Source organism: Felis catus, chromosome D1 (assembly GCF_018350175.1).
Source record: "Felis catus isolate Fca126 chromosome D1, F.catus_Fca126_mat1.0, whole genome shotgun sequence".
NCBI lineage: Eukaryota > Metazoa > Chordata > Mammalia > Carnivora > Felidae > Felis > Felis catus.
In genome coordinates, this window is record NC_058377.1 from 74,855,533 (window position 1) to 74,882,951 (window position 27,419).

At 45.9% G+C, this 27,419-nt stretch overlaps 1 protein-coding gene across 2 annotated transcripts; it reads right to left on the minus strand.

Moving 5' to 3' along the window:
• Nucleotides 1-5,197: 5,197 nt before the first annotated feature.
• E2F8 (E2F transcription factor 8) lies at nucleotides 5,198-22,293 on the minus strand. Of its 2 annotated transcripts, XM_045039051.1 has the most exons (14): nucleotides 22,156-22,288; nucleotides 21,296-21,372; nucleotides 20,840-20,966; nucleotides 18,794-19,072; nucleotides 18,246-18,402; nucleotides 15,536-15,850; nucleotides 15,149-15,310; nucleotides 13,424-13,561; nucleotides 11,477-11,680; nucleotides 11,077-11,164; nucleotides 10,295-10,826; nucleotides 6,782-6,914; nucleotides 6,279-6,667; nucleotides 5,198-5,972 (listed from the first exon to the last, which is right to left on the minus strand). In XM_045039051.1, the coding sequence occupies exons 3-14, from the start codon at nucleotides 20,852-20,854 to the stop codon at nucleotides 5,790-5,792; spliced, it is 2,595 nt and encodes an 864-aa protein (XP_044894986.1). In that variant the 5' UTR covers nucleotides 20,855-20,966; nucleotides 21,296-21,372; nucleotides 22,156-22,288; the 3' UTR covers nucleotides 5,198-5,789. The 2 variants fall into 2 exon arrangements, with proteins under 2 accessions (XP_044894986.1, XP_019667722.3); XM_019812163.3 differs by lacking the exon at nucleotides 21,296-21,372 and having other exon boundaries at nucleotides 22,156-22,293.
• Nucleotides 22,294-27,419: the final 5,126 nt, after the last annotated feature.

Genomic DNA, 27,419 nt, shown 5'->3' on the forward strand with positions numbered 1-27,419 from the left:
GTGTCTCCCTCTCTCTCTGCCCCTCCCCTGCTTGCTCTCTGCTTCTGTCTCTCTCTCTCAAATAATAAATGTTAAAAAAAAAAAAAAAAGGAATCAGCTTACCTTACCACAGTCTGGAAATGGTTGACAGCTTTAGTATGGTGGCACTCAGGAATGTGGTGTTTTGAAATCAGTGCGGAGTTGTTGTTAGGCAGTTCTGCATGTCCACGCTGGCTTTGCCCCGTCAGGTTGCGACTGGGACATGTTCTTCCTGCTTCCTGAAATTAGCTTCCTGACTTGTAAAATGGGGCCAGTGGTTACCACCTTACGATGTTGTTTTCAAGTAGGTATAATAGTAGATGCTCAATAAAATGATTCTTCTGAACTCTCAAGTCGCACTCTTTGCCCTGGTTCATCTAAGACATGTTGTTTTTCTCAGAATGTCTTCATGCAGGGGCGCCTGGGTGGCTCACTTGGTTAAGTGTGTGACTTCAGTTTAGGTCATGATCTCGCGATCCGTGAGTTCGAGCCCTGCACTGGACTCTGTGCTGACAGCTTGAGCCTGGAACTGTGTCTCCCTCTCTCTCTACCCCTCCATTGTTTGTGCTTTGTCTCTCTCTCTCTCTCAAACATGAATAAAAATTTAAAAAATTACAGTGTCTTCATGCAGAAATGCCTTTATTGTCTAAATGTTGGATTTTAGTAATGAATATAGGTATATAATTTATATTCAGCATTCCTGCCATTCCATCATGAATCCCAGTATCAACAAGTTGGAATTCGTGTGGACAGTGAGAAAGACCACCGATTGGCCAGGGAGACACCTGAGACGGAGGTCATGGCCTTCACCCCACAGGACAAAGAGCATTTCTTAAGCAGTTAGAAATCTATTGACTTGGAATGGTTTATTAAAGTGAGTGTGGTGACCTCAATTCCCCTGGAATCTTCTAGTTTTCCTGGGTTAGAAGAGAGATTACCATGAGGGTAGAGGGAAGAGACAAGTTGAACTTAGAGGCAGACAACCATAAAAACAGCATGAAAAGCATAATACGCTGGAGCCATTTATTTTAGGAGGATACACATCTAACAACCTCTGAGTGTATTACTGTGTCATAGATGGACCACATTGTTGGTTGACTTTGAATTTAAAGAAACAGTAGTGCTCATGAGTTTCTGAAACATGAAGAAAAATTAGATTCCAAATACTCTATTTAAGAAACTGGGGAACTATATTATCATTTTAGAAAGATTTTAGTCAATAGTAACTAACAGTTTTCAGTCAGGATAAACTTCTGGAAGATTTACATACATAGGGTCTTTTCTTTCTTTCTTTCTCTCTTTCTTTCTTTCTTTTAAAGTTTATTTATTTTTGAGAGAGAGAGAGAGAGCGAGCAGGGGAGGGGCAGAGAGAGAGGGAGACACAGAATCTGTCTGAAGCAGGCTCCAGGCTCTGAGCCATCAACACAGAGCCCAACACAGGGCTCAAACTCATGGACCCAGAGATCATGACCTGAGCCCAAGTCGGATGCCCAACCAGTCGGGTGTCCAACCATCTGAGCCACCCAGGCAACCCCACACAAGATCTTTTCTTATCCAAAGTAGGATAATAGACATTGTTTTGCATGATACAGTGCTAAGCAAATGGTAAAAACTGAGTAAGTACTTTTTAAATAGAATTCAGTTTTTACAGGGCAAATGAAACTCTGTGCCTAACTCCTGGAAAATGGAAGATTTTCCTGTAGCCTTTCAAAAATGCAGTTAATTACTTGACTGTCAGAAGACGTCGATAATATATTCCCTACCTGTGTGGTCCTGCAAAATGTTGGCCATTGTGACAAGCCCTCATTTAGTTACTTATCCAGCTGAGCAAATAATTGACCCGAATGTACTCAAATAAGACATTGAGATACAAAATCACTTCTTTAAAAGTTGATTCAAAAATTGATAGTTTTTTTAAACCTAAAATAATGACACTTTTCCATCCAGCTTATCTCTTATTTTAGGCTCTCAAGATTTGAAAACCAGCCAGTGATACATGCCTTAAAGAATCTGCAGTCAACCCACACGCTTCTATATAATTAATAGGATTGCTCAGACAGCTTATCTGCTTAAGTTCTGAAAATCTCTTTATCCTTTATCTGCAGGAACACTAATCACTTGAAAAGAAGAGGGCTGAGGGAAGTTGTTTCAAAGCCAAGTTTAAAAGAATTTTCTTGTATCAAATTTTATCAGTTTTCTGGGTTCCTTGCATCTCATTCCCTTTCAGGTATTTTAAATTTGCGGGAACGTGGGTGAGTTGCTTGCATTGCTGGTGAGATAAGCATTTCTTAAGGCCTTATCTATTCGCTCCTTGGCTGGATTCCACCAGGCCCAGGAAACAGAGAAGTATCTGGTCTGGGAATTGGGAAGCCTTGGCTCTGGGTTTCCCTCTGTGATTTGGTAAGAGAACTTAGTTACCAGGTGTGGAAAGGATTGGCAACTTTAAGCAAAGGAAACTTACTGGAAGGGCACAAAAGGCCGGCAGAATCAGTGGATGGCTGAAAATCAGGCTGGAACAGGAGCAGGTGCCATGGCCTTTCCAGAAGTTGGGAGACAGGAGCCCCAGCAGCAACCTTGTAACTGGACCAGAGTGGTGAGGGGCCACTGCTAGGGACCAATGGGTCAAATCGCAGGGAGGTTGGCCTAGATTTACAATCCATGGGGTCCACCTCATAATTCCTTAAGAGGAAACCAGGAGGCAGTTTGGGAAAAGAGACTCCATGCTGGGCAGATAACTTTGTCTACTACTGTGCTATTACTTGACATCTTTAAAGTTGCTTCCTGCTTTAAAAATGAACGGACAGTGCTTCTCCCATGAGAGCCTTTCAGGTTACCATGTCCCTGTACTGTTTGCTTCTATGAGTGTCTATAAGACCAATGAACAAAATAATAAGACAAACAAATAAGGCAAAGACATATAGGGAAACTAGCGGGTTATTAGTTGTCCTGCTTTTGGTAATTTTATCACTGTATAATAGAGGTTGTATTCATTATTTGTTGCTGCATAACAGTATTACCACAAACTTAGCATCTTTTTTTTTTTAATGTTTATTTTTGAGACAGAGAGAAACAGAGCATGAGTCGGAGAGGGGCATAGAGAGAGGGAGACACAGAATCTGAAGCAGGCTCCAGGCTCTCAGCTGTCAGCACAGAGCTCGACGCGGGGCTCAAACCCACTAACTATGAGATCGTGACTCAGACGCCCAACCAATTGAGCCACCCAGGTGCCCCCACAAACTTAGCATCTTAAAACAACACAGACTGATCACCTCATAGTTTCTCTGGGTCAGGAGCCCAGGAGTGGCTTAGCTGGGTTCTCTGCTTGGGGTCTAGATCCAGGGCTGTGGTCAAGGTATCATTTAGAGTTGCAATGTCATCTGAGGCTTGACCGCAGAAAGCTCCATCTGCAAGCGTACTGAGGTTGTTGGTAGACTTCTTTCCTTGTAGCTATAGGTGGGACTGAAGATTTCACTTTCTTATTGGCTGTTAGCTGCAGGCTCCCCTGAGCTCCAAGACACTGTCCCCAGTGCCTTGCCATGTAGGGTTCCCTAGTTGGGTTACACTACAATCTTAAGTAATGTAAGTACATAACCATGTACACATAACCACACATACACCATCACCCTTACTGTATCCTGTTAGTTAGAAGGAAGACACAGGTCCCACCCACACTCAAGGGCATGAACACCAGGCAGCAGGGATTATGGGGGAACCTTATGAATCCGAGTAGAAGAACCCAGTGGGACAATCCTCAGAGCAGTCTTGAAGTCTAACACAGCTCATTCTTTCTGGGCATCTGATTTCCCTAAACCTCAGTCCCAGGGTGGGGTGGGGGGCAGTGCGGGTTACTTCTTATGAACTGATAAGGGGGCAGAACAAAATCCTGGCCTCCAGTCCCTCTAGGTCAGCTTTAGAGCAGAGAGCGGGGATGTAAGGAGCTTCATCGCCTCAGACCTACCATGACCGGGGTGGTTTCTCTTCACAGTTGTCTGGGTGTAGTTGAATCTGGTGGCCTCCACTGAAGTGTATCTTTTGCCTATATTTACCATTGGGCAAGTTACCTTCTCTTTGGTACTTAGTTACCAAGTTACCTCCTGCATGGAAATGCTTTCATTTGTTCATGTGCACATACTGTCTCCCTCAACTATATCATAAGCACCTTAAAGGCAGGAGACATTTCTTATATCAGGAACCATTCACATATCCTCCCAAGTAGGATAAAAGCAAAGGCAGAGGTACTTTGGAAGAAATAGTTCATATTAGTTCTCTAATGGTGTGAAGGAAGGGGAGTCTGTAAGTCGTTGTGAAAATGTGCTCTCTTCGCTGTACTTGGGTTATAGAAACAAAACATATATATTCGAGAGGAATGGCCTTACAAATGCTTAGAATACCCGGAGTGTGCTCGGTTCCTACTACGGCAGCTAGGCATACATGTGGAAGCGTATTCTAGCAATGGGATTCTGGATTTACTGCTTTAATCACTGTGAGCCTGTGACCTCATCGTCTTAGTTCGGGGAGACTAGGTCTTTAAAATGTATAGCGCAGTACCTAGCATATAGTAAGTATATACGAAATAGGTATCATGCTGATGCTTTAAGACCCTGACCAGTGAAGGCCCGTGTCAATTCTGAAGGTGTAATTCATCCCCATAACAAAGGGGTCAAGGAGATGCACACATAACAACACACTGTAGCTCGTTCCTTCCCTTAGAGCTCATGGGGGTTCAGTGTGGTAGTTCCTGGAGTAACTTAGACTCCCCATTGCTGTTTTCCCATCCCTGAAGGCGGGCTGCTTGGAAAGTGTGGTAGGACTGGAGCTGTAGCCCCCCCTCCTCTGTAGACGGCAGGGGACGGGGCCAGAGGCTGGCCATTCGCGGCCAGGGTAGGAAGTGCCTCTGCTCCTGTCTTTGGTTTCTAAGTGCCCAGGCCATGGTGGAAAGCTCAGGAGACTTAGCTGCATGTCCTGGGACAAGCAACAGCCTCTCCAAAGCCATTTTCACTCCAGAAAGTAGAGCCATGTGAGGGGGGGGATCAAGAGGGGGGAGGAACACGGGAACATTTTATACGCTTGGCAGGTCTAAAGGAACCCAGAAGGTATTCTCCTTACCAAGGACTTGCCTCTGAGGTTAGTTTTCATTTTCTCCCAACAGCGTCCTAACTGGCCAAATGAAAATGTGAAATATATTTTAGAAAAGTTTTAATTTGAACAATTTATGATTAAAAATACAGTTTATAAATAATTTTTCCATAGACTTGATTGAGGATTGTTGCAAACTTTACAAAAGGACACACTGCAACAAGAACAGATTGAAGAAATTACAAAAAATACAGCTATAGCCCTCCTATTTAAAAATACAACATTATACATCACAGCATTTTCATTGTGCAAAGTCGAAGACGATGCGGCGTTGGGCATGTCACATATTCACTCAAAGGGAAGTCAACTTTAATATAGTTACTTTGCATAATAGCATAGGCACAGCTGAGACAATGAATCCTTGCCCCCCCCCCCCCCCGGCAGTTTATATACCTGAGGTTCAACTTTTTGCTTTTATCTGATAGGACTGATGGCTGAAATTGGCTTAGTACAAATATATGTGTGTGTGTGTGTGTATGTGTGTGTGTGTGGAGAGAAAAAAGTGTCTGCTTTGAAATTAAGTAAACCCCCAACATATTTACAGTATTTTTAGAGAATGTGTTCTCCAAATCAGTCTGATTATATCTTCTCATTAAACAACTCTTTAGAAAATTAAATGAAGCCAGATCTGTCAATTAATGGACATCCTCTGTCGAGACTTCCAGTTTTCGCTGTGGGACAAAGAGAGTTCCCACGGAGGTTTTATTAGCACCATCGAAATCCATGCAGGATGGGCCCATTGGCTTCATTGGTCCGCCTGGGGTACGGAAGAAACTTTCGGCCACTGACTGTGACCCTTTGGGTGTCACAGGAACAGGCTGATCGGAAAGAGAGGAAGAGGAAAAGGAAGTCAAACCCACACAGATAGGAATGGCCTAATAGCCTCAGAGGGCTGGACCGGAAGGGCATATCGCATGGTAGGAGCCTGGCATAGTTTGCAATTGGCTGGGGGTACTGTGGACTCTCTGGGTACTCTTCCTGGGTTTGGAAGGCAGCTAGGCCTTCAGTCTCCTCCTCCCATCCTTCCCCTCTCCAAAGAAGCAAAGCAAAAGCGAATCTCCTGCGATATAATTTGAGCCTTAATAACCCCAGGAAAAAAATCCACTGAATGGAAATACTCTCACCTGTTGTGCCCCTGTCGCAGCAACTGATTGTCCACTCGGTTGGTTCTGGCCGGGGACTGGAGAGTCGTACCTGGTGGCCCTTCCTTGCTGAGTCCCTGCATTTTCTGGTACAACACTAACAGGGTCTATTCTTGGAGACACAGGAACGGCTCCGGGGCTGGCAGACACCTGCACACTGGGGGAGATGAGTCCCAAGTGCTGCAGTGTGAAGTTTACAATGGCTGAGCTCGGGTTCTGGCCGGGAATGGGGTGGCTCGAAGTGAGAGCCGGGCTGCTCCCGACAGGTACAGCTGCCACGGAAGTTGGTGAGACCATTAGCTTCAAAGGTGTTACATGAAAAGAGGGAAAATTAACAGCGGTGAGTTCGGATGATGTCACTGGAATGACACCTGAAAGACAAGGGGGGAAAATATCTTAAAAGCACAGGCATTTGTCCAAGAAGCTTACAAGGCTTAAGTGAACTTGAGCCTGACCCATGTTTGAATAGTTTTACATACACTCACCTGTGATTGGGGAGCTGTAGATCCTGTGGTTTGGGGAAAGTGTACTTGAGTTTTCTTTACTAGACAGAATAGACTCTGCCCCCAGGGATGAGCACTGGGTGAGAGGGATTAGGTATCCTGATGGGAACAAGGTCTAGAAAACAAGGAGGAAGGATTTATTTTACACACAAATATGGAAGAAAAATGGCCATGTGCCTGTTCCAGGACTCCTATCCCTTAGTGGTTGGTTGTCTCATCAGGACCAAAGCGTCCAATGGTATGGGCTATGGGTGGCCCAGCTATATGGCTCCCTGAAGACAATATCCCTCCCTTCTATTCCTGACTTTTGAAAACCATGTGTGTCTTAAATGTTATCTGTGGTCTTAGGAAGCATTCTAAAGCTAGCAGTCAGCCTGTCAAGAGATAGGATCTGCCCAACACATCCCTTCCCACTGACATGCCTAAGTCCTGCTATCAGACTTTTTGGTGTGATGTGGTGCTGTCAGAACCATGTTTAATGCCGTTGGATGCCATAATGGCATTGCTGTATTATTCTATGGTTGTTCTTGAATTATGTAGAGTGGTAACTTCCCAGAGTGTTCCGAGGAACCCTACTTCCATGGGATGCAAGTTGTCCCTACTTGAATCGTGGTCCAACCTGCCACGGAAATGGTTAACTGAACAAAGGACAATGGTGTCTTTACTGGAGAATTCCTGGGGGGCTTTAATGATGGCATGCATTGTAAATCCCCGAGGGGCATCCAGCAGGTAGCATTTCCCAGGCAATTTAGCAGCTAAACTTTTGGTAGTATTGGTATTCAAGGAAAACATTTTAAGAAATGTTGACTTAGAGAAGGGGGCTGCCAAATCCTGGGCCAAAATCTGGCCTCCTGTCCACTTTTGTAAAGAACATTGTATGGGAACACAGCCATGCCCATTCATTTGTGTTCTGTCCATACCTGCTTTCTTCTATTTTTACAATGGCATGGTTGAATAGGCAGCACGGAGACCATAGGGCCCACAGAGCCAAAAATATTTACTACCTGGCTCTTTACAGAAAAGGTTTGCTGACCCCTGATTTAGAATAAAGTAATTATACAACTACAGATGTATTCTTCCTAGCACTTTAGGTTCCGGTGATACCAAGCACGCTTATAACGCGCCAACTGAAGGGCAGGGCACCAGAGTTCAAAAACTATAGTTGAAAAGAGAACTGATTAGTTCATACTGGAGACCCTCGTGGCACAGAGCAAAAGCTTCAGGCAATAAAGTTATATCCTAAAGAGAAATGGCCAGTGTTGGGTTGTGTGTACCCCCCACCACGCCTGCTTGGCCCCCGTACTTTAGCAAACGGAGAGCCTGCATGGGTGGCTGAACTGCCTGAAAGGTCTGTTTCGGCCTTACCACGAGCAGGCCTGGCAAAAGCTAAAAGCAGCTCTTGTAACCTGGGGGCCCTCTTTTTATCTTCCTTCAGATCTTTCTTCTCACCATTGTCAAAACAACAGTCTACACTTTGATCTAGCTGTTAATAGGTCCCATCTTTTCCTTGGGAACCAGCGAATTCCAAATCTGCAAGGCTAACAGTGTTCCACGACACTGCTATTTATCAGTTTTGTTTCTGAAATGTTTGGCACTGTTCCCTATCTTTACTCGTTGGTTCCTTGAAAGCCGCAGGAACAGAAAGTTTTAATGGGTGGATTTAGGCGATTTACAAGTAGCTGTTCTTTACTACCGTCCATCACACTCTCTCATGGTACAAGTTACTCTGGTGGCTGGTTTAATTCTTTCAAATCTTTAGCAAAACCTATAGTACTCTAATAATTATTTTTCAATTTTCTACAGACTACGTTCATCACAAAATCTTTCAACCTAAGATGCCAGTTCCTTTTTTTTTTTTTTTAATTAGAACTGTTAATTAGCAGGTTGAATGAATTTGGTATATTTCAGCTTGCACACTTCTCATCCAGTCTACAGTAGCTCTCTTATCCCTTTCTTCCTATCCTATCAGCCTGTTTTATGGTCATTGCCTGACATATTTGTGTTTGTTTATAAACTCTCTTCTCTCCACCCACAGAAGTGCAGATTCTTGGTAATGTTTGTTGAATGAATTAACACACAAATCTCTCATTTCCTTTGTTCAGCTTAGTCCGTGCTAAAAAGAAATGGTCAAAATGAAGCCGCAGAGATGAAAAGAGAAGCAGGGGCACACGGAAAATCTATCTACTGAAAATCCTAATCCTGAATAACTAAGCGAGCAACAGGAGACCATTATTAAATCATATCCATTGGCCCAAAGAGATTATGGACCTCCCAGAAAATTGAATCAAGCCAAAGCCTTGTGATTGTCCCCTTAGCATGTATATTACATGCAAAATGATAGTATGCCAAGATAATAGATGTTTTGAATGGTTACCATGAGGCCATCCTCAGGGAAGATTTGACAAACTCTAAAGCCTCTTTAATAACAACAGTTGCAGATAATACCCTTCAGCTTATACGGTGCCTTAAAAGGATCACAAGCCCCTTTATGTATATTATCATGTAATAAATTCACTTAACCTCACAAAAACTGTAACGTGGCCCTGGGGCAAGTATTCAAAAGCAACAGTCACCAAAGGCAGGTGCTGGGTTTGATTTGATCCAGAGCACGGTGCTTTATACCCAGTAGATGATCAGGAAAAAGTCGTGGAATAAATTCTTTATAGATGTGGAAAAACAAGATGTCGAGAAGGAAAATAACTGGAGTTAATAGCAGGGACAAAATGAGAGATTAACTTCTGCCTCCATGTTTAGTGGTGTTTATTTGGTGATAATGTCCTCCATATGTAATTGTCCTGAGGGAGAAAAATGAGATAGCCTATATAAAAATGCCTAGTACTTCTGCTGCCCGGTATATGGGTAAGCATCTAATAAATGTTAATTCCTTCCTGAACCTAACTCCACCTAGGGAAAACAATTACCTGGAACATCAAAGTCTCTAGGAACCAATGCATCAAGTGTACCTACAATCTGCCAAGATACGTTGGACTTTTCTGTTACATAAAATAGAAATTTGGGTTTAAATTTTAAGTGGACAGTTAAAACAGAGGGGACGGTTTATCTTCCGGGCAACAGATGCCAGGTACGTGACATCCGACAAACATTAGGTAATGACTCAGAAAGCAGGAGTTACAGGAACCCTATGCATCCACCCATTCATTTGGGGTTACGTCTGCTTGTAAATTATTTAAGACTTTCGTGACAGCTGTTTGCATTCCAGTATGTGACACAGCAACAGACTTAAGGACAACCACCCGTGGTGCTTTAAAAAGGGAGCAAATAATCCCTTCCTCCAAAGGTTAAAAATGTCCCTGCCGTCATCCCAGTCAGGGGATTAGCTGTCTGGGGCTTTGTTTGGATTATGGGACACTAAGGAACAGAACCTTGTCTTCTGAGAAACTGCTCTTTGCTCTGGTAAATTTCACAAGCTACCAAATTCTCCTCTAATCAACTGTGCACTTCCTAAAGCTTTACACGGTTCGGGGCTGTACTTACTGTGGAGACACTGTCAAGTCCTTTCAGGTCCTCTTTAAACTTCTTTTTGGAACCACTGTCCTCGAGCATGCTTGCCCTCTTTGGGCCTCTTTCTCCAGCAGGCTCCTTGTCTCGGTTCTTCGCACCTGGTCTCTCAGGCACTGGCTGCAAGCTTCCAGGCCTGGTGGAGGCACCGGATTTGGTGGCGTCATTGGCTGCCTTCTCGGTGGTGGCATCTGTGGAGTCTTTTGATCTTGTAGCTTTAGAAGAGGGGGCGGGGCAGACTGTCGGGCTCAGGCCTTGGGGTGGCGTCACGGTCTGGGCGTGGGCAGGCTGCAGGTAGATGGCATAGGACGGGCCTGAAGGGGCCTGAGGTAGGATCATGGGCACTGCAGGTGACAATGGGCTGGGGATGAGGGGGACCACCCCCAGGGGCTGGATGAGGGGCGGGGCCTTCAGTTCCAGCTCAGCGTTTGCTGGGGTGTGCAGAGGAGACACTGGTTTGCAGTGCCCGCATCTTTCCAGCTGTCCCTTCGCTTTATTGCTGGGTTCGCTAAAAGACAAGATGTAAAATATGACACAGTGGAAACACATCTTCTCTAAAATGTTCTAAGACTGGGCCAGATTGTAGCCGTGCGTTTATGAGACGAGCAGGTAGCTTCTGTAATGACTGCATAAAAGTTATAGAGAAGACGGTCTCACCAGTCTCCAAGGCTAGTGCGTATTCTTACGTAAAGCAAGTAATCCTAACAATGCAACGTAAAAGTAATTCATCCTGCTACTAAAGAGTATTACTAACCTACCTTGACTGCTCTTCTAACTGCATTTTGCAAATAGCTGCGAGCTGAGCCATTTTACTTGGGAAGGGTGCCGGATTCTGAGCGCTCTCAGCTGATAAAACAGAAAGGGGGGCGGTGGTGTTGGTCACGGCAGAAGAAGGAATGTTCACACAGATAAAACATCATTGAAGTCAAAGGAACAGAAAACACGCACCTCCCTTCCAAATCACATAACCATTAAAACCCACCAATTATTTTTCGTCTTTTCATTCATACGTGAGTTAGGCTTCAAGTGAGTGGATCGGGGTATATGGGTATTGAAACAAATCTCTAACAAGTACCGTAGGGATCAAGTAAGTGAAAAAAAAAAAATCAGATAAAAAGGAATTCTTCAGAGCAGAGCCTGATGTGACTGAAAACATACCTTTGCTTGTCTTGATGGGGCTACTGGGAGCAGAATTTATCTTTCTCCGGTCACTTTCTATGCTCTTAACCAGTTTGATCAGAGATGGGTGTCGAGTGAAGTTTGGTTTCCCACGCGTGGAAAAGAGGTTTTTGGCACAGTTGTCTTTTGAAGGCCGCTTCACTTCTAGATCGGAATGGGGGAAAGGAAGGACTTGGCCACGTCCTGAAAGAGAGAAGGGCAGGGGGTCGAAACCCGGCTGGCTCGGCCTCCTTGTAGGAGATGAAGTCAAAGTGTAGGTCGAGAATGATCTTTAGGAATGAAAGCAGCAACATTTATAGAGCACCAGCTCTGGGATAGACACTGTCTGAAGGGCTTTCTGTACAAAGCCTTGTTAATCTTATTTTAATTGAGTTCTGAGGTAAGATTTCACACCTCAACATCTCTGAAACCCACAGCATCTTACAGCCAACCAGTGGTGTGCTAGAGTGTAATCATTAGTGGTTTCTCTTTCTTATCATATATATATATAATCGTGCATCTTATAATCAGTGGAGTCCTACCCTGATGAAATATGGTGGCTCTCACTGCTATGGACTGAATAATGGGGTCCCCTCAAGTCCACAGGTTGAAATCCTAACCCTCAATGTGATGGCATTAGGAGGTGGGGCCTTTGGGAGGTGCTTAGGTCATGAGGGTGGAGCCTTCTTAAGTGCTCCTATAAAAGAGGCCCCACAGCACTCTCTAGTCCCTTCTGCCATGTAAGTTATGACGAGAAGACAGCCATCTAGATAGCAGGCTCTCGCAAGACTTCCCAGCCTCCAGAACTGCAATAAACTTCTGTTGTTTATAAGCCACCCAGTGTATGGTATTCGGTTATGGCAGCCTGAATGGACGAAGACGCTCTCAACAGCTCCACCAGGTAGGTACTTCTTAGGAAATGCATCCCCATTTCAGAGACATTCATCAACTGACCTTGCTCTCTCAGCTAGTACAACGTGGGCCTGGGATATGAGCCCATCAGTCTGGCCCTGGAGCCTGCACTCTGAATCCCCTGCACCAAAGGACCTCTCTGTGAGATGGCAGTTGACTCTTGAACAGGTTTGGACTCTGCAGATCCACTTATATACAGATTTTTTACAGTGCAGTGCTGTAAACGTATCTTCCTTTATGGTTTCCTTGGTAAGATTTTTTTTTTCTAGCATACTTTATTGTAAGAATATAGTAGATGATACATAAACATACAAAGTATGTTTTAACTATTTTCTTGGTAAGTCTTCTGGTCAACAATAGGCTATTAGTAGTTAAGTTTTGGGGAGTCAAAAGTTATATGCAGATTTTTTACTGCATTCCTAACCCCTGCATTGTTCAACAGTCAATGTATATTCAAAACTGCCATAACCTTGCAAAGATACCACTCTTCTTCCCATCTTGCAGGTGAGGAAACCGCCTTGGAGATGTAACTTGTTCAAGGCCACATAGCCAAAAAGAGGCTAAGTTTCCCTCTGCCCCCATGGCCCATGTTCCTGCTACTTTAAACATTTCTGCATGGGATGTTTGATGGAACATAAAATGTCAGAACCCTGGAGCTGAGATGGAGACTAGAATATTGATACTGGAGTGAATTCACTTCATGTTCTCGATGCGTGTAGGCTCTGTTATGGTCACTGGGCAGCCTAACAATTAAGCAATAGTGTCTTATGTTTTGTGATGCTTTCCACTTTTTCAGATCCTGTCACGCACAGAGATTCTGCCTCGTGAGTACAGGGTTGGAGGTGTTTTGGCCCTTGGGTTGTTGATGGAGCCAGTAGCCAGACTTTCCATATTGGCACTCGTCTTTGTCTTTCCAACAATTTATATATGTTCTTTCCATGTGGGAATGTGGGCAGGAAGGGGAAGGGAGAACATCTCCCAACGCACATTAATTGAAAACAATGAAGCAAAGAATGAAGGAAAACAAATACATACCACTGGGATTTGGACTGATTTCTGGGCCTGTCCATTTAAAAGCTGGTTTTCGGCCTCTTTCTTCCGTAACATGAACTTTCTTGATAAGATTCAGGCTACTCAGGACATTAGCGATATCATACAACCTCCTAATTTTTGCTGGAAAATAAAAGATATATACCACTTAATGGAATAATGAAAGATCAAAGGACTTTGCTTCTTGAGGACTTCATATATATTCAAAAAGCTATCCGAGTCATCAATGTCAGGCAGAGAAAAACGTGACTCTTTTAAGTTATTCTGGTGATACTGCGCTAATTCAAACAAGAAAATAGTTTTAAATATTGAAAAGACTGTTACTGCTGGTACTGAATTTAGAAATGACAGAGGTTGAAAAAGGAAAAATGACTTTGTGAGATCACCCTATCGGGAACTATGTTACAGAATTTTTAATAAAAAGTCCCCATTACTGGTAATCCTCTAATGACGATTCAGAAGAATTTTATGAACAAATAGAAATGAAGCGTCAATGATAAATGTATTGCTTTCCAACTTGTGACAGTTTATAACAATGAGATTTATTTAGTATCATAAGCATGGAGGGTGCTATAGCCCATCAAAATGTGTAAATTAAAAAAAATTTTTTTTTAATGTTTATTTCTTTTGAGAGAAAGCGAGACAGAGTCCGGGAGGGGCAGAGAGAGAGAAATCCAAGCAGGTTCTGCACTGCCAGGTCAGAGCCTGATGCGGGGCTCGAACTCACGAACCGTGAGATCATGACCCGAGCGGAGATCAAGAGTTGGATGCTTAACCAACTGAGCCACCCAGGTGCCCCCAAATTTGTAAACTTTTATATTGTCCTTATGTTATATGCAAATCACTGATTCGTTAATTCTACACATCTTACACACCTTAAAAAGTTTTATTACAAGAAACTGGTCTTTACTTCCAGCTTGATACTACAAAATTATAAATTGACCTTGTTCTTCGTAGCCATGCCAGAAGGTTTTGAATTCCCTGGGGATGCAGCAAAGTACACATCCACAGTTCCTGGAATGGTTTCCAAGGCTGTGACTAGCGAAACGCAGAGCTGAAAACTGTCTGGTGAGTCAGAAAAAGCAGGCAGCCCATCCGTAGTGGGTTGAAATTGCACATCTCCCGAGCCAATCGCCAGTATTACTGCCTTTACTCTCGACTTAATTTTGTCTTTATAGAGACACTATCAACCTGGAGATGTCTGAATATACTTTCATGGGATTAGTGCAGCTTTACAGGAACGGGAAAGGAGTCGGTGTGATGGCTCCCGGCACTCCCCACAGCGGTCCCCTCGTCAGGCGGGTCCCCTGTTCAGGCTAGCCTCATGCCCTACGTGGAGGTGTGCTGATACCCCCAGAAGATGTGGGCATGCTGCAGACCCTTCCCATGTGCTGAGCACTTCTTTCCACACTCTCCTCTTCTGGAGGCTCCTGCAAAGCCTGTCACTGAGGCGAGGGCAGAGCTCTGCATCAGGAACCCAGCCCAGGCCCCTTTCCTACTTTGAGCAGGTCTGGCTGAACCTATTCTTTCAACTGGGCTGCAGGTCACTTCTGGGAACAATTTTAGAAGAGTTATTTATACCCTTCCCTATAAGAGCAGAGATCTGGGTTCCAGACCCACTTGACAATGTATTGCTCATTTAGACGTTTCTGAGCGACATTTTACGGTTTCAGAATAGGTCCCAAAGCCCACGGCAGTCCTGACACTTACTTTTAAACTTGCTTTTATCCAAATCTTCCACGTGGTCTTCCCCAATTAGAATCTTGGCAGCAATTTCTAGGCTTACTATCTGAGGCATCGACACCAGAAACAGCATCACAAACTTCTGGCTCATCACTCTTAGAGACTTATCTTTGCGGCTGTTTACAGAAGCTTTGGAGGAGGAGGAGGATTAGAGAATTAAAATTCATGAAGGGACAAGTGACTTCTAAAGTAACAGGGCTAAAAATACCACAACCTGATCAGACAGCTGACAACCGCAGCATTTTAGCATGTTAAAAGGCAGGATTTGCTTTAGAACCGCGTTCTCTAAGAAACCATTTTCTTTAGACCCAGGAGGAGGGCCCTGTGGCCCAGGCTCTTCCGACCATGGCTCACCTGCCCGAAATTCCACTCCAGGGAGTTCGACAAAACACATGTCCGCGTGTCCATTCTGGCCGGTGTTCGATTTGATGATATGATCCTCTAGGCTGATGGTCTTACCAAAGTCAAACTCTTGTTCGTATTCTTTCTTCTTGATCATCATAATCTGCTCGGCATACTTGTTCTCTTCCCCGATGCTTTTCAAAGTCCCCAGGGTTTTGTGGAGATTATGTCGCCCGTGCCAAGTGTATCTGTTTTTGGCCAGGCGGCTCACCATGTGTAAACTCTCTAGGACATTCACGATATCGTAAATGCGTCGCCGCTCAACATCTGCGAAGAATGAGCAACGGTACATAACGAGGATCAGGTTTTGCAACGTGTAGAGAACTGAGTAACTTTTTCTTCCACGGTTTATGGGTCAGCGGGTCTGGATGACACAATTCTACTTACACTCAAGAAAGAGCGTAAGGACGAGCCAGACACGTTTCTGCTCTCATAGCGTGTAAATAACGATAATAGGAATTGGAAAGGTAACATTTATTGAGGACCTACTCTGTGCCACACAGCTTTAGGAGATTTTTATCCTAAACTGGTGAGGCAGGTATTATTATTCACACTTTAATGATGAGGGAAGGGGGCTCAGGCTGCTACGTAGCCCAGGCCAAGGCACGGAGCCAGTAAATGACAAAACCAAGTCCTTTAATATTGTAAACCCCACACATTACAAGCTGTTTTTTTTTTTATATTACTCTTCAAAGCACGTGTGTGCACACACATGCACACACACAGGCAGTTGTCATAGAATAGGTACAAAGCACTGAGATTTCTTGCTGTTCCTGGAACCTGCCAGATGTGCCCTTGCCTGAAGCCCCTTTACTGGGCTGCTCCTTCTGCCTGGAATCCCTCTTCCAGATGCCCTCATCACTCCTCACCTCCATTTTTTCAAGTTCTTGCTCAGATGTCACCCTTTCAATGAGGCCTGACCTGACCACCTAATGTAACATTGCAAAAACACACTCCCAGCCCTCCTGGTCCCCCTCTACCCTGTTCTACATTCTATTTTTCCCCACAGCATCTATCACCTCCTAACATGTTGTTATACCTTGCTTGCTATGTGCTTTGCATATCTGTTATGATCTCTCCTTATCTGTCCTTTGCATACTCATCTATTCCCCCCGCTATAAAGTAGGTTCCACAGGAGGAAAGATTTTATTCTTTGTTTAAAAAATGTTTATTTAGCGGAGGGAGGGGCAGAGAGAGAAGGAGACAGAGAATCTAAAGCAGGCTCTGGGCTGCCAGGGCAGAGCCCCACACAGGGCTCGAACTCAGAAACCATGAGATCATAAGCTGAGCCGAAATCAAGAGTTGGATGTTTAGCTGACTGAGCCACCCAGGCACCCCAGGGTGTTATTCTTTTTATCCAATGATGTTATCCCAAGCGTTTACAGTATTGCCTGGCACACAGTAGGTGATCAACAGCTACCTGCTGAAATTAAAAGTACAGCCTGCAAAGCTACAATTGTGTGTGTCTAGATGAATCTAAACGGCTATTCTTCAAATAGGAAATCAAGTCAGTATTTATAAACACGCATCCCAAGAGCAAAACTTTCTTTCCTGGAGTGACAGCTATATATTAAAATATCCTTCCTATCTCTTCAGTTTCAGACTCTGAGATTTTCATGACTCCAAAAATATCCCAAGTTTACCACAGACCCCTTTCTAGCTGTAACTAGATTCAAGTCTATGAAGACAAGAATAAAGGGGTAGGAGGATCACAGTAACTTGCCAAACACCAAAACGTATTGTCCTCAGAATCGCGCCGAGTGGCAGGCGATGCTAAAGCCCTGCTTCTACTCACAGAACAGGCTCCTCATCACAAACCAGGAAGATACCATTCTCCAGCCTAGCTCTTCAAGGAGAGAGCGAGGGAGCCCAGAGAGTGCAGACAAAAGTTCAAAGTTGTAGCTGTTTTTGAAACAAGTCATAAAACAATGTTGCCTTTCTCCCTGCGCCTGGGTGGGTCAGTTGGTTAAGTGTTGAACTGCAGCTCAGGTCACCGTCTCACCGTTGGTTCCTGGCTTGTTCCTGAGTTCCAGCCCCGTGTGGGACTCTGCCCTGGAAGCCTGCTCCCGATTCTGTCTCCGCCCCTCCCCACTCTTTCTCAAAATAAATAAACATTCAAAAAAAAACAACAACAACAACAACAACCAATGTTGTCTTTCTTTACAGCTTCAGAGCTTTTGAAATGCAATCAGAAGCAATCTCCGTTGTGATTTTTTACTTCTGTTTGAAAACTCACGGAAGTTGGAAACTATATGCCTTTATTCTTAAATTAAAAGGGCTGCAGAGGGGCACCTGCGTGGCTCAGTAGGTTAAACGACTGACCTTGGGTTCAGGTCATGACCTTGCGGTCCGTGAATTCAGCCCGGCATTGGGCTCGGTGCTGACAGTTCAGAGCCTGGAACCTGCTTCAAATTGTGAGTCTCCCTCTCTCTCTGCCCCTCCCCTGCTCACGCTCTGTGTGTCTCTCTCTCAAAAATAAACATTAAAAAATAATAAATAAATAAAAGGCTTCAGAGATTTATAATTTCTATGTGGCATTATCTGTGTCGTTAAGAACACTGGCTAGATGAGCGTGGGTCTGAAGGAGTAAGTCCATGAAGTCACTTTAATTATTAACCTGAAATGGTTATATGGTTAAATGGTGAGCTCTTTGCATACTTACTAAGTTCTTCAGCTACTTCATCAAGACAGATGTCATTGTTCACAGCAGGGTTGGGGTAGTTAGGGTATCGTGCTAAGAACTTATGACACAACAATCCTAAACTTTTTTCTTTTCGACTTGGTTGGGATTTCTCATATTCATCTCCAGATAAGTGTTCCTACAAAAGAAGAGGTAAATCATGTCTGAATCGGAAATAGAGTTGGACAGATTTATTAGGGTCATCTGCCCTCGATGGCTAACATGCTTAGCTTCAACAGCTGCAAAACTGGGGGTGGAAAGGTGGGAGCCAGTGTAAACCATGTGGCAGATCGAAAAAGGAGGCTTGTGCTGAAATAAGTCAAAGGCTCAGGATTCCTAGTGCTATATTTGATGGAGTCCTGTGCTCCGAAGCAGGCTAATAAGTCTGTGGGTGTCGATGCTTCATATTGCTGGCACTTCTGTAATAGCTACTCCTCCCTGCTCCTACACACACACACACACACACACACACACACACACACACACACACACACACACACCAGCCTCCTCCCAGCCTTTTGCAAACCTACGTGCAAACAATCTTTGGCCTCAGGTAATCCGTTTCTGCTATCAAACAACCCCCTTTTCTGATCTCTATTTCGTATCTCGGGGCTCACGGCACTGATGAGCATTTTCAGGTTGGCTGTTGGTGTCCACGGTTCTCCCTGGGAGAGTTCCTTGGGCTTGGTGGGCGTGGTCAAAGGGCCAAAGTCAGGCTGTATCTCTGTCAACACTATATTTGCTGCAGTGGATTCTTTCAGAGGTGTTTTCATTAGTCCTCTTTTATGTGGCTCAAAAAAGAGATTTTCCTGGTTTAAAACAAGTAAATAATTAAATCCACCATAAAACAGGATTTATCATACAGCTTTCGATTCTAGAAATTGTACAACAAATAAAATATTGTCAAGGGAAAAGTGCCTAATGAGGTTAGAGGGCCGATTAAATTAGTAACTATCCCAATGATCACTTGACACTTACTGTCCTTTTTACTAGCTAAATTTCCCATTTTTAATTTTGTAGTTCATCCTATGTTCCAAGAATTGAACAAAAAAACCTTTAAGGCAGAATTTTAAAACCTTTTTGACATCATTTTTGATTTAGAATAGTGTTGCAGTTAGTATAAAGCGTTCCCATACACCTTTCACTCAGCTTCCTCTAATAGGACTGCTAATTTTAAATGATCCAAAGCTCCTAGGAGTGACTTTTACTCACAACACTGCAATAAGTAAAGGCCTACGTGGCAGAAACCATGTCCCATTCATCTGTGTGTGTCTCATCTGGCACATGGCTCCATACACTGAGTGCTCAGTAAAACACCACTGATGTGGAAGAGTCAGAAAGCCAAGGAGACCAGGGTGAGGGCTGGCATATGGTCATACTTACAGGCAAAAGCTAGAAGGGAGCAAAACCCAGAGTGCCGATGAGCAAAGAAAGTCTGCTCTTAGAATATTTACCCTTCTCACTTTATAGAAGGAAAAATGGGGCCCCATAAGATAAAATTAGTTATGGTTCCTGGCAGAGGCAGGACTGCCACTGAGACATGATGGTAAATGAATAGCAGTTCACAAGTAAGAGTAATGGAGACTGTGTTTCTTCCACTTTCGGACACTGGGGACTTCACACATTCTTACTCTCTATCTATCGCTATTTTAAAGGAAATGCTTGGAATGACAGTAAGTAAAAGAACACAGAGACTCACTAATTCCTCAGTGACTTTAGGAACAAAGATTAATGGGGCTGTTTAACATGTCCGTGATTCCTTAGGATTTATCAAGTGCTTTTCTATTTGTATTCTCACCATATCCTACATGTAATTCTGGTCTGCAGAAGAGGAGAGGCTGGCTGAGAGAGGTTACACAGGCCTTGAACCTGAATGTCCTCAATCCAGCTATGGTGTTCTTCCAGGGAAATCAGTGTGACGAATACAATGGGGGACCCTCCTGGGCAGGTGCACCTGAAAGGTGCTGACCCAAGGATGGGATTTCTCTAAAGGCTGCTGTCCTTTACCTCAGACTATCAGACACAATAGCCATTCTCATTTGACTAGTATCTAAACCTTTTAGGAACTTTGCATTTTTCAACCTATCACTAGCTGGACGCTGATCAAGACACCCCTACTGACAATTCTTATTTACAAAATGCCTATCTCACAAATAGTATTTATGGCCCCCAAGTTTAAGAAGCTGCTGATTCAGTAGAAAATCATCTTAAAAAGAAATCTGATCTCAAATCACGTCAGATGCCCTCTCTAAATTCTAATTGTTCAAGAATTCTGAGAAATATCATAATGCAGCTAACGAATTTTAGTATTCTTAAAAAAATACCTTTTCTCTCTGCTTATTTCTTTGAGACTTCCATTTGCAATCAAACTATTAAAAGCTTTGGATTACCTTAACTCTGGCCAAACTCTTCCCTTCTTTAAAAATTAAATTTCCCTTTCTTCTGGGTTTTTATAGAAGCTAACTAAAAAGGGATGTAGCTTTAATAAGATATTGGATATGGGAAAACCATAGGGTTAAATCAGGATGGCATTGTTTTTAAAACTGCGAGGATGAATACTAAAGTTAAAAAGGTACCTTTTCATTCTCCATTCTGTAAATTTCTCATACATTTAGAGTTTCTTTAAAAATGAAAAACTGGAGTTGCTCCCAACACCCTGATGGTTTAAGTAGTTCAATCAGTTCTATTAAAACGTTTAATATCCTTAAAAAGAAAAGGAAATAGAAAAAGTTAAAGAAAAATAAAACCAGCAGATCGGCTGAATATTCCCTCATGGACACCAGAGGCCACTTAAACAAAGACTAACGAAAAAGTGACAAATTACATTTACATTTTATTCCCGACCAGAGATCACGCTCCTGGGCAGAGAACTCCCATCAAACGCCAGTAAATTCCTTCAGCAAACCGAGCCACTGTCATGAGACTCAAAGCAAACCACAGAACTTCCAGTGACAGCTTTCTCCCACCTTCAGGGACGGCACGCCATTCTCCAGACCCCACCGAAAAGGACTGTAGCAAGCACTAACACCCACCTGTTCACAGGTCAGGGTTGGGGACGGAGCCAGCGTCCCAGCCCTGCTTCCGGCTGAGCAGACATGTCCCCAAGCATCTGGATAAAAGTGTACATCTTGATGCCTGAACTTTTCCCCTGACACACACTTGCACAGGCTCAGCAGTAAAGACTTGGGAAATAGCTTGATGGGAAACTTCCAAATTCAGTTCTTAAGTTCCGAACATACTCCGGGTATTTAAAGAGCGCCTTATAATTAAGACTTATTCTTTTTTTAGGGACATCCTTAAAGATGAAAGGCGCGGTGTACTCTCAATTCGGGTGGCGCGTTCACGCCACGATGTTGGATCTCACCAAGGAGGCTGCATTGGTTCAGTAAAGCCACCAGGTACAGTCCCCCGGCCGCCACCCGCTCCGCGCCCCGCGCACTTCCCCCTCCGCCCAGCCAACTACCCCTCCCCCCGGGCCCAGTCCGCGCGCCACCAGCCCTGCAGTTCCCGGACAGCATCCTCGCCGTTCCCAGGGCAACGATTCCTAACCAATCAGAGAGCTGGACGCGGGCCTGCGATTGGTTGGTGGCGCCAGGGGCGGGTCCGGACCTTCCGCCTTCGATTTAAAAATTTGGCGCGGAAAGCCGGACCGTGGCCGGCACCGCCCCTTGGCTGCGCGGGGCTTGAGCGCGGGCAAACCCGCGCCCGGAACCACGGTATCCCCGCCCCTCCCCCTCGCTCGCCCCCTCCCCTCTGCGCGGGAGCTCAGCTCCTCCCTCCACGGCCCCCGGCTGAGCGAGAGGCGGGAAACGGCCGTCGCTGCCGCAGCCCTCCCGATCCCTCTCCCGGTGCCGGGCCGGCTGGGTGCCGCATCCCTCTGCGTCCCGCTGACCTGTCAGTTCACTTCACGGTTGGAGCCTGCGGGGGCTGAGCGGGGGACACTTCGGCACCGCTTTCCCCGCTCAGGTCCGGGAGCCCGCGTGTCGGGCCGTCAGTCGGTCCTCACGCTGCGCCGAGGTGGGTGCCACGGAGGGAAACGCCGGGACCGGGCTTGGCGGGCCGGCGGGCGGGCAGAGGGAGCGTGACCGTCCAGGAGCAGTCAAGCCCCCGATTTGAAATTAACCCGCTCCCGGCGCGAGCCGATCCCGCGGGCTGGGAGGGCCGCTCCCCTCCCCCCACGCCCGCTCTTCCCGGCCCCGGACCCCGCGCGCCAATCGCAGCCTCCAGACAAGAGCCGGCGGCGAATCAGGGTGCAGGCACCGCCCTCTGGTCCGCCTCCGAGGCAGAGTTGGGGGAAAAGTTCAGCAACTTTTTTTTTCCTTTTTTTTTTTTTTTTTTTCCCCTGAATACCCCCTCCCCTTGCTAAAGTTGGGGAATGAAGTTTGGCCCGCCCGGGGCACGAGGACTGAGAAGCGGGCGCTCGGCGATTCCCGGTCTGGCCGTCCCACTCCCTGCCCAGCCCCAGATCCACTCACCTGCCCTCCGGACCCCAGCCGGGACCGTCCCCCCTTCCATCTCTGGCATGCATTATTGTGCTGCCCACCACCTGCCCCACGGCCTCTAGAAAATTGGTGTGCAGAGGGGGAAGCCTGACCAACTGGTGCCCAAACTCGTTAGGCGTGGGGTCTTGGCCGAGATGTGAGAACTCAGGTGTGGGAGGAGGAGTAGTAAGGTTGAAAACCCGCCAAGCCAGTTCAGGGCGTCTGCCTTCTTCCCTCCCGTGGTCTCCCACCCGCTCGCCCTTTTCCCCTCCCTAGTCGTCTTCCCTCACTTTCCCCTCTTTTTCCGGTTTCCGATCCTCGGACAGTTTCAGCATGGAATATTGCAGAGTTCTAGATTAACAGTAGGGTTGGGAGACGCTCTAGTCCAAAACCCTCGTTTTGCAGACAGGGAAACCGAGGCCCGGGGCGGCAGAGCTGCCTTGCCTGTGCCCGGATTGGGTTGCCCTGCGTTGGCTTGCCCGGCGGTTCTCTGCCTTAAAGCGTTTCCCCTTTTCTGGGGACCTGCGCTGGAGTCGCGGTACCGCATGTATTGCCCAACCGCGCCTAGATCAGGGCGCCCATCTACCGACGGTTTGGTTTGAGCTCTTCCCTCTTTTTTGTGGTCTCGCGTCTCTAAGCTCCAGCAAGGCCCACGACCCCAATCCCCCAGTCCCACTCATACTTACGTGTCAGTGAATCACCAGTGCTGATTTGCAGCGCGGGACAGTCTCCTATCCCCGAACGAACGCAATGTAAGGGCGGGGATGCTGTGCTACGGTGGCTGGGGTCGCAGCGCTGCAGCGACAGACCGTAGGACCAGGGGTCCGGGTGGCGAGCAGTGGCTTTTTCACCCCGCAGATCTCAAGCCTAGGGGTGCACAGGGTGGCTGTCCCAACGGTTAGCGCCCTGGTGTCCCTGTCCTCTCCTCCAGCCGCCAGCCGGGGGGCACGGGCCATATCGACTTCAGGCAAATGTTGCTCAGGAAGGCGCTTCTACTTGGAAGTCGGCCTTTCGCGGGTGCTGTGCAGATGGTCTCAGATTTACAATAAAGAGAGAGTCACTGGGCAGAGTCTCACCACCAGCAGCGCTAAGCAGCTGGTTTTTATTGAACTAGGGTACACCTTTTCCAGAGCAAGGTGTGGTGACACATGCATGAACAAAAGGGGGGCAGTGGGTGTTTCTGCTTTAGCCGCAGTTTCAGATTTTTGCCTCCCTGTCCCCCATCCCCAGCCCTTAGGGGAGTGCTCCCGTTCCCCTGTGTTCAGGGGCAGTGAGGAATGGGTTCATATCTGATCTACGTGCGCATTTATGCCCCAGGTCTGAGTGCCAAGGACCTGTGAGGCACACAGCGCAAGGAACAGCCACCTCTGCTGACACCGCACAGATGGCATCTCATTTGATACTCAGCACAGGTGTTAGTTAACCACGGGCCATGAAAGGGAAGCAGAGCATTTTAAAGTAACCGTCCCTCAATGACAGGGCTGGGATCTAAAGCCAAGTCTTGTTTACCGCTAAGGGCTTTCCACTGAAAGCTCTCTTCTTCACTGTGCTGGTGCCGACCCTCACTTCCTTCACAGGAAAGTTGTGTCCCTCTTTATAGAGAAGGAAACTGAGGCACAGAAAGGGTTAAGTGATGGCCACGTTAGCTGTTGAGTCAGAATTGGAATCCAGGTCTCCCTGCTCCCGGTTCATATATCATCCGATTTCACGGTCTCTGAAAGTTCCTATGAAAACAAGGTTGGCGACACCTGAGAAGGATCTTTAAGCGTCTGCCCCTCCCCGCACCCCAGCATAACAAAATAGAGAAAAAGCAAGACGTGTAATCCTTGTTTTAGTGACAGTTGTCATATCTTATTGAAGCATGTGAAAGTACAATCCAAGTCACTGACTGATGAAAAGTAGCTCTATGAAGAGTGAAATGGTGTGGTTTTGAAGTCTTAACTCTTTTTTATGTAAGAGGTAATGAAAAAGCAAGCTGAAGCCTTTCTCCTCGACAGACACTATCGTGTGTTGGTTTGAAATTCAGCATGAATATAAAAGGAAGCTATGAGACTACTGAAAACGTTTCTCTTTACTGCGCAGCTGAGAAGGGAGGATGAGGGGGCAGGTTGGAAATCTTGTAACTTTGCCATCAAACGTGCATTCTGTTGATTAGTTATAAAGTCCAAGGGAATATTCGTTCATTTATTTCTGGTCTTTTGTTCACCGTGTTGTGTAATCTGTGTCTCACTGAAGTTAGACCAGTTTTTCAACTCTATGCTGCTACCCTTTATGGTTTGCACAACTTGGAGGGTGAGATGTTGTGTAATACGTTAAGCACTAATCAAGGAGAAAAGATACCAGACGTGAGGGGGAATGATGAGTGTTGTCTGAGGTGTCTAGATTCAAAGGTAACATTCAGGGTTTGGGAATCTTGTGTTTGTCATCACCACCGGAGCCTCACTCAGTGAAAATAGCAGCGTCCCCCGCCCCCCGCCCCAGGGCTAGAGAGGGAGGTGCCCTAGCTGGTGGGGCTCCTAGACCTTTTTGTCTTGCCGCCCACCTCCCAAGTTTGACCAGGGGGCAATGTGGGGGTTGCGCTTTTTCAACAGCATGAGTTGGCACAGCCACCACAAAACAGCTGTCTAGTGCTTTAAATGGCACAAATCCCCAGGTGCGGGGTTAGATCGCAGCTGCTCGTGACCAGATCTCAGTCCTCCCCGGTTCTTTCAACTAGTTACTCTGTCCCCAGATGAATTGTGCTGGGTCCAGTCTGGGCAGGGTTTAAAGAGGGTGGATACAAGCAAGGGACGCAGGCGGTGGGACAAGCCTGGATCTGGCTTGTGCCGACTGTGGGGCTAGATTTGGTCCGAGCCCGTTGGCAGGGGCAGGCGGCTGTGGGAGCAGTCCCCTGCAGCTCTCCTTGGCTTCCTGTGGGAAACCTCACTCAACTGATGAGCCCCGGATGGATATCTGCAGCCCTGGACTCAGCTGCAGCCGCAACAGTTGCTTCCATATATCGAGCAATTACCACATCTAAATTTTTTAAATGCTTTGGGGATAACTGAACACAAAATACTGAAGACCCTTTTATAGAATGGGAGTCTGAGTTCTGTGCTCGCTGTATTACTATGTCATCCGATCTTAAAATTATCACAGAGCTGAGGATCATGTAGTCTTAGTGCTTATTTGTAGATTGGAAGAACCCATTTTTTTCCAGGTTCTAGAGCATTAAAAATGCATATATACAGATTCCTGGGAGTGGGGGCAGGAATTTATTACATGAAAAAGTCCCAGTCAGTGCAGGAATCCCAAAAGCTGCATGGTTAGCAATGATCACCTTTTGCTTGAAGTCTGGTCGTGAAAGGTAACTGGGCTGACCCCCTTTAGGCAGATTCCTTATGTCCTGTCTTGATCACAACCCTGTACACCCATCTCTGGCACAGACACCCCATCTACACCACTGTGAGCTCCTGGAGGGCGGGGAGAGGGACTTCCTTATCTCTTTCTCCCCAGAGTGCCCAGCTGGTTACCTATCCCAGAACGGGAGCTTGGTGAGCTTGGTAAGTGTCGGTTCATTGAATAAGGCCCTAGTCTTGAGTGCCCTCTCACCAAGCCCAGAAGATACCTTGTCTGTTAACGTCTTTATCTTCAGGGCCAAGTTCAATGCCTGACACCTACTTGGTTCTCAATAATGTTAGAGAAAATGAGCTCATAATTACCATCCTTAAAAAAAAATTTTTTTTTTACTTTAACTACTATTTCCACCTCCCCCCCCCCATACGCATAACTGTTTTATCTATTCATTTACTAAAGCATAGTACATGCATAGCATGTCCTGAATGCCTTCCAAGCCCTGAATTAGGTGCGCTGTGTATACAGGTGAGTGAAAGAGGCAAAGTCCTTGCCCTTTTGGAATTTACAGTCAAGCAAGAGAACAGTGTCCGGCACAAAGCGTTAACTGCTGTTACTATTATTACTATTATCATTTTATTTTTTTCTCCTAAATGTGAGACCTCTCTGCCGCTCCTCAGTCTAGCAGACGTGACTTTACGTTCTTCCTCTGTTGGACTTATTTAGCGAGTTAGTGAGTTTTCCGTAGGTATTTTTCTCCCCTAGGAACCCGTATTCTGTTCTTTTCCTCCTTTCAGCCACATGTAGGAGTCACTTGCTCTGAACCCAGGGACTGTGCCGGGCACTTGTCCTCTGATGACAGAGACAAGGCCCGCCTTTCACTTACCACTCTTCTTTCTCTCTTTTTCTTTTTGCAGGGACATGACCTTCATGGAATGATCACTGAAGTCAGCTTAAGTTAGTTACTTCAACCTCGGCCCCGCTGTCACGTGTGTCCTGGAGTGGGGAGCCGGGAAGACAGAACAGGGTCCCGATCAGCCACGTCAGGCTCCGTGGCATCTCCCCACAGGCTTCCAGGCCGCCACCGAGCCCTCCAGTCTCCCACTTCTTCCTCTAACAGTGCCTCCGTGGCACTTGTGAATTCCCCTTGAAGTCATGGATTTCAGGATCTGATCTGACCTAAGATATCCCACGATACCCAGACATAATTTGGTAGAGTTTAGCTGCTCACTGTACTGCTTTATCATACAATACAGAGATTGACTAGGACATACGTAATTCCTTTTGTTGACAAAATACTTAGGATCTTCCAAAAAGAAGTAGGTAACTCTCCTCTCAGCTT